The sequence below is a fragment of the Diorhabda carinulata genome, chromosome 4 (assembly GCF_026250575.1).
Source record: "Diorhabda carinulata isolate Delta chromosome 4, icDioCari1.1, whole genome shotgun sequence".
Lineage (NCBI taxonomy): Eukaryota > Metazoa > Arthropoda > Insecta > Coleoptera > Chrysomelidae > Diorhabda > Diorhabda carinulata.
The window spans coordinates 7,927,846-7,938,799 of record NC_079463.1 but is presented as its reverse complement, the minus strand read 5'-3'; the positions used below and the strand labels follow the sequence as shown (position 1 = coordinate 7,938,799).

The window sequence follows — 10,954 nt, the reverse complement described above, 5'->3', positions numbered from 1 at the left end:
ATTTGTTTATTAGTAATGAGTACCATTATAGTTGTACGTTAAGGACATTAAACATTTTTTTACAATTCCGGTGGTCAAGAATCTGATAATGGAATTCAAGAATGTGTACGATATGATTTAAGGATTAGCATTGCGACAACAAACTTAATACGTTCCTATAAACTTGTAGAGTAAAATGTCCAAAATATCTGGTCTGCTTTACCCTTGATGGTAGATTCAAAATAAAAAATTACTGTCACTATAAATGCGCATCGAAAAAATTGATTCATTGCACATTAATCTGAAGGGAATCGTTCACCATGTAATTGTTGAAAGCTCTCTTTGTAGAATATGGTGGATGTTGAACTAATTCTAAGCCTGTCCGAGCTATTGAGGTTAATGAATAGAGATCCTGTAACTAGGTGCGTTATCTCAATGCAAGAAAATACTTGTGAAGATCTTTTCTCAACCAAAATACGATTATCAAGACCGTCCTTGTTAAAAGGTTGCTTATTGAATTCGTCGGCGGTGAACCTCCTTGTTTCACTTTTCACTTTGCATTATCTTCTCTACATCAAAGTGATGGATCCATAACTGATTATTAATAATTTTCTCTGTCTTTTCTATCAAACGCTAGAAATATTTCTCCAGTTTCCTTGTGTGCAGATGTTAATATTAGTAGTAACCATCTGTAGACATATTTTCATTTTTTAAAATTTTCTTTTTTGGTAGCGGTTGTAAGTGCTTCACTTGTACATCTGTATATTTTCACTACGTCATGTGAATTTGCTTATTGTACGCTCTCTGTTCATTTTGAAACTGATATATGATTTTTGAATCCCAGCTTCTACTGAAAGTGAACATTTTTAGACAGTTTAGCAAGTAAAGTTGACGTTGACTGAGAATGTTATTCATTTTTTCTCGTAATATGACAGTTTTCAAAAATGTCCCAAGTATTAACATGCCTGTTGTAAAAGTTCAGTTTCAAGTATTGAAAATCTAAAAGAAAACGAACGACTTAAAATAATTGCCCAGTTTTATGAACAAAATCAATATCTGAGGAAATCGTTTACGGTTAATCACTGTGTAGGAATGGGAATAGCCAAAAAACAATTGAGATAAGCGTGTTCAAACTGGTATTTCGTTTGAAAAAAGACAGAAGCTCTGGTTAAAGCGGCTCAAGAGAAGCTGGAAGACAGTTTGCAAAAATTGGACAGAGTCATATGTTACTTATGACCTTAGTGAAACTTCGAAAGGCAAGGAAGTGTATTTCAAAATGTTGGTATAGCTGGTGATATCTTCAGGTGGTCGTTTTTTCAGCAGACATTTTGTCCTTTTGGAAATTCTCTAACCGTCAAAATATGCGAAAAGAGTGTGTTGTATTTAGATTAATACAGCTCATGAAGAAAAAGCTTCCCGAAGAAAATTTTCTGTTTTGGTCAGATGTGGCAACTGCTTATTATAGAAAGTACGTTGTGGGAGCTTTTTTAGAGTTGCTTATTCCGTTTATTGAGAAGTTTAGGAGTGTCTCAACAGCGTCCAACTGAACGTTTTTGGGAAAATTTGAAATGAAACGTATACGGCGAAGGCTGGAAAGTAGCTACACAGAATTGAAATGTAGAATTTTGAGCAAACACTGAGAAAGGCCAGTTTCAGTATATCATAATTTAATACAACATCCAAAAACAATAATCAAGAAAGCGAAAACTTGTTTTATAAAGTAAAGTGTAAATAAATGATTCAAAATAAAAAGTTTGTACAGATTTTTTATCCCCATACCTTTACTTAACAATGTGTGAAGATGGAGTGAACAATGTGAAGAAGGAGTGAAAGAATTAGTAAATCAGAATTTTATTTATCTGACGTTCACTTTGAAAACAATGAAATTTTTTTTTTGGGTTATTGGAAAAAAGGAAAGAAAAACAATTTTATTTCCCTGATTTTTATTTCGAAACAATTGGGTTTGCGAATGTTTCCATACATGGATTATTCGCATTATTGGATGAATACAAACGTACAGGATGTTTTCAAATAGAAATAGAATATATTTCTGCATTTCTCTATGATATTCCAGTAAAGTTGTTTGATATGCCCAAATTATTATTCGTAAATTTTTTCAATACTACTGAAGAAGAGCATAGTTAAGTAAATCCCAAGAATCGTAAATAAGACGTATTATTGATAATATAATAAAAATTATAAATAATTATGAGAATAAATCATATAAAATACATTTATGGATTGAAATCATATTTTTGAGTTGGAATAATAGAAGATTCACAACAAGAATTTTGACAAAGACAGGTGTAACATATGTTAACATGAGCTGAAAAGTAATAAAAGAAGACGGAAGGATACACTGTGTTTTATAGATCTTGAAATAGTATTCGGCAGAGTCAATAGAAAATCTTAGAATATAGAGAATTGGGAGAGAAACTAATAAATGGAGTAAGATAAGATGAAATATTATGCCAGGCTTAGACTAAAGGTATCAAATATGTCCGATACGATAAAAGGAGTAAAGATTGTAAGTTTAGTCCATTATTATTCCCCATCTTGTTAGATGGCGGAACAGAAAGATAAGAACATAAAATATATATAAAATTGAACATAAGAAAATAAAAGAGAATGAAGTTTCGGAGATACTATACGAAAATAATAATGGAAGAAGATAAGGAGACTTAAATTTTAGATTTATCAAAGCAGAAGATCTAATTAATTAACAAACTAAGAAGTGATTCTGAGTCTTTACGGTTAATAATTAAAAGAAATATATATTGTTCAGTCTCTGAAGACGATAACTCGGTTATCGAAACGTCAGTGCGTCAGTGTTGGTGTAGTGGTGATGTAAACATTGTATTCAGTATGAATATCGCCAATGGTTCCAGAAATTCTAAATTAACTTTGTTTTGTTGAGTTTATTTTACCTCATTTTTTATATACTTAATACAATCAAATACGCTATTACGAATGAAAAGATTTGTATTTAATTATTAATAAATATATAAATTTAATCATAAATTTTGTTGAGTGCCGATCCTGTGCTCGCCTTTGATTTTCTATTTTATTTGTCTCATTTCCGATTTTCGAAGTAGGAAGTGAAACCGAAGGTAATTTAGCATTATATCCTTTTTCATATTTACCAGAAATCAGAAATAACAATAACAAGGTTAATCCTTAATCCTTTTGGAAATTTTAAGAAGCAAATAGAAGTAGGTGAGAATTATCAGTGAACAATAAGTCTTAATATGTTTATTGTTTGTTGTTTTTGATAACGTGTGCAATGAAATTAAATATTTTCATAATATTTAAGGTAGTTAAATGATATTTATATAAAAAAATTGATTTTATTTCTTCATAATTTACGGCAAAATTTCAGGATAAAAAAAATTTGAAATACACATGAGAACAGGGTGAGTCAACTCCTCTTCTTTATCAATTTACAGTTATTATAAATCTATATATATATATATATATATATATATATATATATATATATATATATACTATAAATAAATATAAATAAATTATTATAAATAAATATAAATTTGCTGAACAGACCTAGATTTTAATTGGCTGTAGTGTTTACTCAGCTCATTTGATTTTTGACAATTTTCTTATCATGCAATACACAACTATCGTACTTTAACTCCGTCTCGCCAGCAGCGCAAAGTAGGGAAATTATATTTATAAAATGCTCAAATTAGGTGATTTTTAGGTGCTAATTAGGTGCCAAGTTCAAAAATTAGGTGCTCTGTAATTTTCATAGTAACGGAATACTCAAAGTTGCGGTGCTAGGAGCTCGGACAACTTCTACTTTAATAACCGAACCTAACCTTTATTAATTATTTGGGCACTTTTACGATATTGACTCTCCAGCAACTAACAGTACCTTATTTTATCACCTCCACAATCAATATATTGTAATTATTTTCATTCAGTTGCTAGCATCACGTTCTCCTAGCACCGCAACTTTGAGTATTCCGTTACTGTGAAAATTGCAGAGCACCTAAGAGAGAACTTGGCACCTAATTAGCACCGGCTTTCGAAGAATTAATTTGGGGATTCGTATTCAATATCGCACCCTGTATAATATTTTTATGATAAATGAAATAAGTGAATTCCAAACTACATAAATAATCAACCAAAACGAGATACGGGACAAATTTGTCGTATTTCCATTCAATTTTTAAATCATCAAATCTTATCAAACATAGTACAACCATGATGACGTATAACATGAGGTATTAATTCAAACAAATGTTATGAATCTCAAGTATTTTAACTAATATGATAAACTGTGTCAAATTACAATAACGATAAACACCAAACAACAATAAACAGTAACTAATAACAATAATGAGCTACAATTTTAAAACAATAACTAGAATTATGTAGTTAAGACGTATTAATAAGAATGAAAAAAAAACAATAATTGCAATAAAATGAAAATAATTTGAAATAGATTCTCGAAATTGAGCCCAGCAGTCTTCACATATTTCTGTTGCCGAATTTTTAATTTCCCTATTGATTTACGGATTCTCTGGGGATCGTTTCTTGAATATTATCAAAAAATTAAAATTTATGGTCAATTTTTTAAATCGGCCTGTAAATTAATAAAGAAGGGGAGTTAACACTTATTAGTGGCCTCATAATGTCCTCTTTGAGTGGCTCTATATTTGGTAAAAGTATGTATAGTTCCTCATACATCACTCTATATAATATTCTAGAAAATTTTAAAAATCTGTGGAATATAAACATTTTGGTTCAATTTGATACTGAAAATTCTGTATACTACAACACCAACACTCACAAGTACACTCTCTAACTCATGTTTCGATAACCAAGTATCGTCTTCAGAGAGATAAACAGTTCAACAATAATTCCAACTAAGTCAACTAAATATTTTTGATTCATTAATAGTTGAGCCTATAATACGAAGATTCAAATAAAAAACTTGAGATCTATTTCTTCAAGTTAGAATATAAAAATCGGATTTTGTCGGTTCTTCAAGACTAATAGATATAATTTCATCGTAGTTGGTAATGAATTTAAGTATATGAAATGGAAGATTTGTTGTGATTACTAAAATATTTGAAAAATTAGAAATGCTTGTCAATAATAACTTTTCAAATACAGAAATTGTGGAAGATATACTCAATAGAGTGCAAATGAATTTCTTTGCAACAATAATAAAAGATTAGAACAGACTGGGAATTCAATTATCAAACAGAAAGACGACCAAAACATATTTTCTGTTGATGACCAGAATGAAACTTTAACAGAAATCATTGACATACCCTAACCTTGAACTCAACAGTTATAGCCAAGGTAAGTAAATCTTCAATTTTTGAATACTGAAACAAAAAGCATACTATTTTAACCTTTCCAAAAATTTATCACGAAAAGATCTTTATGCAATGGATAATCGAAAATAATGAGAATATTGTTTTTGCCGAGAGGCCACTTTCATGCTTTCAACATGAGTTTGTGGCGAATAGTTGTTTTTAGAATTAGTTTACTTATTCGCATAAATTTGAATCATAACCATTATTTAATATTTTTAAATAAAAATTATTGGTGAGATAGAATCATTTCTACTCAATGTAAATCGTGTATGTGGTGCAGGATGAAATACCGTTAAATTTTACCTATTCGTAAAACACTATTTCAGGTACCGTTTTCGAAGTTAACACGCGACCGTCAGCTTATGTCTCAAGTTATACTTCAATGGAATTTATGATTTCTTACTTATCTATAGAATTATCCATATATTGTATAGGTTTCGAGATTTATATAGCAATTTTATATTCTTTGCCTAATTACAACCGGAGGAATGGTGACCCAGGAACTCATGAAATTTGAGCTTGTACAGAACATTGATTTGATTCTTGAAATTATTTCTATTTTATTCGATAATTATTAGAAAATCGATGGTTGGAAAAAAGTTTTGTATTTGAAAATTCCCTTGTAGATCATTGAAGTGAAAATAGTGTTTTATGAACATGTCACCGTCAATTAAGTTGGTGATTTATTTAGATAAACTACTTATTTTATAAAAATAGACAGTCTAGTGAAAAGAATGCCGTTGGATGAGGTTGTGAGGAAGTGTTGTTTTACACAGCTCACACATCCGTTATTGGAATTGTCAAAATTAATGAATTAAAATTTGAATTACCATCTCATGTACCCTATTCGCCAGATTTAGCCCTCTCGGATTATTTTCTGTTCCCAGATTTAAGCAAATGGTTTAGTGGTCAAAGATTTTCCAACAATGAGGTGATGTCGGCAGTTAATGACATTGAACTTATTGAACATTATTGAAAAATTGTTTTGATCCTGATTAGCTTTTGTCGGGTCTAATTTTCAGAATCGGCTCTTTTATAGGTGTGTGAGATTTTTATTTTTTCAAGAATTCATTTATGAAAGTAGATTACCGGATTCTTTGAAAGCTCTAGTAATTCCAGAAAAATCTCGAATTTTTTCAGTACACCTCACTACAAAAGACCACCCACTCAATTTAAAGTAAGATATTGAAAGTGTAACCCGATAACATCAAATAGCATTTCCATTGCACTTTTATCGTTTTCCAAGGTTGCTTTTTCTAAGTTTCAAGAAATTTGATATCCTAATTAGAAACGTTTGTTGCAGCGCGAATTATAGATGGGTAATCCAATACCAGATGTGGAATTTGCGAAACAATTTGAAATATCAACTAAGAAATGGTGGCAAATTCCTTATTACATGTATTTCTGTGGTTTTACAGGTAATATTCAATATTAATATTTAGTTTTCAAAATCTCGCCTTCTGTAATCAAGATTTAAGGTGTCGAGGAGAGATAATTTCTTATGATTTTAGTGGAACCAATGAGGAAATTTGTTTTGGATAAATCCAATGATTTTATTTCTATATCGAACTTTCATAGCAGGCGCTGGTTACAGGTTCAAGTAGCATTGAACTTTGTTGAAGTTAGATTTTAAATATTCAATTTCATACCTAAAACGTTCATCTAGTAAAACTCGATATTTTGATTTGAAATTTATGATGTAACATCCGAAGCAGGTATAAAGTGATTAATTCATTATTATTATTAATTGGTATGCATTATATGATTTAAGTCTCTGTTGCGTAAATGGAACTTCATCGATAAAACAGATATATATATATATATATATTGAAAAATTGGAATTGTGAGCTTGTCTTTCTTTGTAACGTATTAGTAATCGGTATAAATATAGTTTCACTAGGTTTTCCATGGAGAACTGTCCTTTATTGAGTAATATTTTTGAATCGAAGGATTGGTAGATGCGTATGAAGCGGTAAGATCCTAACTTTGACAGAATTCCATTGACAAATTTCTATAGTGCAGCACAAAAATTACACTCATGTAATTCGAGTGGTGCCTGTCGTGTGGAGATGCCTGTGGATATTGATCTTGAACTTATATAAGCTGTAGTGTTCAGGAAAGATGTGTGTTTGTAGCTGATTTCTCCAAAAAAAAAAGACTCCCGATAAATTGACATCCTGGATGTTTACAGGTATGCTCATGAACCACGTCTGCCTGTCGAGTAGGTCTTGAAAATACTGAACTAGTGGGATTATGCCGAACAGCTCAGAAGAGCATCTGCCGTGGTGGTATCGGTGAAACAGATTCAGGTCAGCGAGTTTTCTTCTACGATCTGAGCTGTCCAAGTTTTTGATCAACTCTGTATCGCCTATAAGTCCAATTGCTTCTTTCTCTAATAAGTCCAGCATCCGCAGAGTATGCTTGAGAGCCGAGCTCTAAATTTGCGAGCAATACTCATATTATTATTTCGAATAGAGTTCTTCTACCCTATTTCAGAATGTTTTCAAGATCGTTATTGATGTTGTTGATATATCGTTCCCTAAGGATTTAGGTGTTCGCCGAGTTTATTGACAATATGTATCCCTAAGGAACACCAGCGTTGACTTCATATCTTTTTGAGGTGTGAACTTCGATAGTGGTCAGGATAGATTGCTCTTTGAGGAAGCTACTAAGCCAGTCGATGTGTGAAACCCTATCAAAAGTCATCGATATGTTCAGCACAATTATTTGGGATTCCCCATATTTCTCTATAGCTTCAATCCATACGTTGGTGACATGGAATCTACCTAATTTCCATTATTCTAGGGATCTTAAATGGTGAATCAGTCAGGACACGTTTTTTTTATATTTTGATATCAATATTCTTTATTACATTAGAAATAAAAATATCTTATTAAATTTTATAGCTGGTGATTTTGTTTCAGCCAATCTAATGATAGTTTCACTAGGAATGAACATAGCATGGATTTCACCGTCGTTAGGAAAGTTGCAATCGAATGACACTCACATAAATCCTTTGGGATCTCCAATAACAACGCTTCAGACATCTTTAGTTACTGCCATTCCTTACTTGATTGCAATATTAACAAATGGAGTTTGGGCGAAACTTTTGGATAAATTAGGAAGAAAGAGAACCATGCAGTTGGGTGCTATTATATTAACTTGTAGTTTGTTGGGTACTGCATTCGCAGCCAATATATCGATTCTTTTCGTTTCATTAATTATTAGTGGCATGTGCGTTAATGGCGGAATTATTTCTGCATCTGTATATAATAATGACATTGCTGACGATAGTAACAGAGGAACCTTGGGTTGTCTATTGGCACTAAACCTTCCAATTGGTCTTGTCCTTTGTTACTTTTTTGGATCAATAACTAGCATCAAATATTTATCTTTGATTTGTACAATACCATCGATTTTTATTTTGTTGTTGTCCCCATTCATATGCGAATCTCCTGTTCACTTAGTGCGTAATTCAAAAATTACTGAAGCTATTGAAGCCTTAGAGAAATTAAAACAAACCAAAGACAGCGAGGTAATTGATAACGAGATTAAAAAAATCAAAGATAACATAGAGGTCATGTCTTCTTGCAGACGAAAAACTTTTTTAGATATATTTAGGAATCGCGCCACGAGAAAAGCTGTTGTATTATGTTACCAGTTATTTTGTATAGAACAATTCTCTGGTATCTCGCCGGTATTAGCATTTGTCGGTACCACTTTTAACAAAGCTGGTTTGGTATGGTCCGGAGATACTGTTGGTATAGTAGTAGGGTTAACTAAGTTCTTAGCAACCTTAGTGGCCCTTTATTGCATAGATCGAACAGGTAGAAGACGTCTGTTGTTGGTTTCCTCATTATCTTGTACATTTTCTCTACTTCTTCTTGGATTTTCATTTTATATAAAATATATAAAATCACCTTTATTAGATGGTGCTCCTTTATTACCTGTAGCCCTTATCACTATCTTCATTATCGTACATTCAGTGGGTCTTGGGAGCGTTCCTTTAACCTATGCTGGAGAATTATTTCCAAACGATGCTAGAGCCACTGGAGTGTCTTTTGTCATAGCTTTACAGCAAATCAATTTATGTCTAGTGAATTTCACTTTTCCTATACTGTCTGATATTATTGGAGAGCACTGGTGCTTTTGGATTAATGCTATGGCGTCGTTAACTGGTTTTATAAGCATCTATTTTACCATTCCTGAAACAAAAGGTAAAGCATTTTCAGAAATTCAAAATATGCTTTTAAAAAAGCAATAATAATAAATATTAGAGTCTCTGGATATTTATTATCCTAATTACATCATGTTCACTGAAATTTTAGAATATTACATTTGAAGGATTAACGAGGATCAATGTTTATGTATTTGTAACATAATCTTTGACGTAGTTTATGTCATCTAGAGTAAATTACTAATCATAGCAAATTGAATTAGGTGATTATTTCTTACTAATTTTCAATTTTTTATGTACTATTTACTCCATCTAGTTCTGTGTGGAGATTAGAATCGGTATGACCAATGAAAGGTGTTGCAAAAGTATCTTCAATGTTTCTTAGCAGAAGCTTCACCTCATTCGTAATTAAGTCATGTGACCTCTACTTGGGGTTAAGAAAGTTTCATTGCTCGATCGATTAACGTTTCCAAAGATCATGTTTTAGAGCAAAGATTTCTCGAAATGCTTTGAAGAGTGGTTTAATGAAGAAGGTGAATATTATTGTTAAAATGAATTTTTCTTTTTTAATGCATTCCAGATATAGAATGAAAAATACTTTTGATTGACCATACCAAGATTCTATAACGCATACAGAATAATCCATTTACAATTAAAAAAGTCGTATTATTAAAAAAGTTAAGATTCTTCACAAAGATACTTCTAATTTAAAACCTGTTATACAATTTTATGCAATATGTGTTCAATTATCTCTTGGTACAAAATAACTATTTATTTCAGTAGCCTTTTGTTATTAAAAACCTTAAAATAAAACTTGAGCTTATAATTTTAAGAGCCTATGTTTATTGACTACTCCTCCCATTCCTGGACCAATGAATGGACACGCACGAATTTAAATCACTATCTTAAATCTATGGAATCATTTGGATTATAAGAAATATATTTATGATTATCTTACAAAAAGTATATTGAACACAGACAGCTCTTGGAAATTGCAATGAAAAGCAATTAAGCTTTATGCAATTGCCACTAACTAATATCTCGCATTGAAAAAACTATTAAAATGTTCAAGCTCAATAAAACAAATAGATATGATAAATCAAGTCTTAGATTATTGCTTTGATCGCGGGTCTGATTCCGAATCAGTTTGTAACTAATTTATGCTTCATTATAAACCTATTCAGGATGCTGATTTATCGCGAACGATTTACTGTAAGTAATTTATCTATAAAACGTGTCGTTTCTTGTTCCTCAATTTTTTTTGGTTATTGTATTGAATATAACCTAAGAAAACGTAGTAATGAGCTGCTTTGAGGGAGATCAGTGAACATAAACTCCGTTCATATTTACACTAGCAATTATTATTTAAAGGTATATTGCAATTTTGATTTCCATTATCTTCTGAAAAGTAATTCTATAAATGAACTCACCAATCATCAAATAATGAACA

General features: G+C 31.2%; 1 protein-coding gene across 6 annotated transcripts; it reads left to right on the top strand.

Moving 5' to 3' along the window:
- The first annotated feature begins 3,114 nt into the window (after nt 1–3,114).
- On the top strand, nt 3,115–10,336 carry LOC130892437 (glucose transporter GlcP-like). 6 transcript variants are annotated; one of them, XM_057797865.1, is made up of 4 exons: nt 3,115–3,191; nt 5,119–5,310; nt 6,631–6,745; nt 8,252–10,336. In XM_057797865.1, the coding sequence occupies exons 3-4, from the start codon at nt 6,643–6,645 to the stop codon at nt 9,589–9,591; spliced, it is 1,443 nt and encodes a 480-aa protein (XP_057653848.1). In that variant the 5' UTR covers nt 3,115–3,191; nt 5,119–5,310; nt 6,631–6,642; the 3' UTR covers nt 9,592–10,336. The 6 variants fall into 6 exon arrangements, with proteins under 6 accessions (XP_057653848.1, XP_057653847.1, XP_057653849.1 ...); XM_057797864.1 differs by having other exon boundaries at nt 3,115–3,195; XM_057797861.1 differs by having other exon boundaries at nt 3,121–3,195; nt 5,019–5,310.
- The last annotated feature ends 618 nt before the right edge of the window (nt 10,337–10,954 follow it).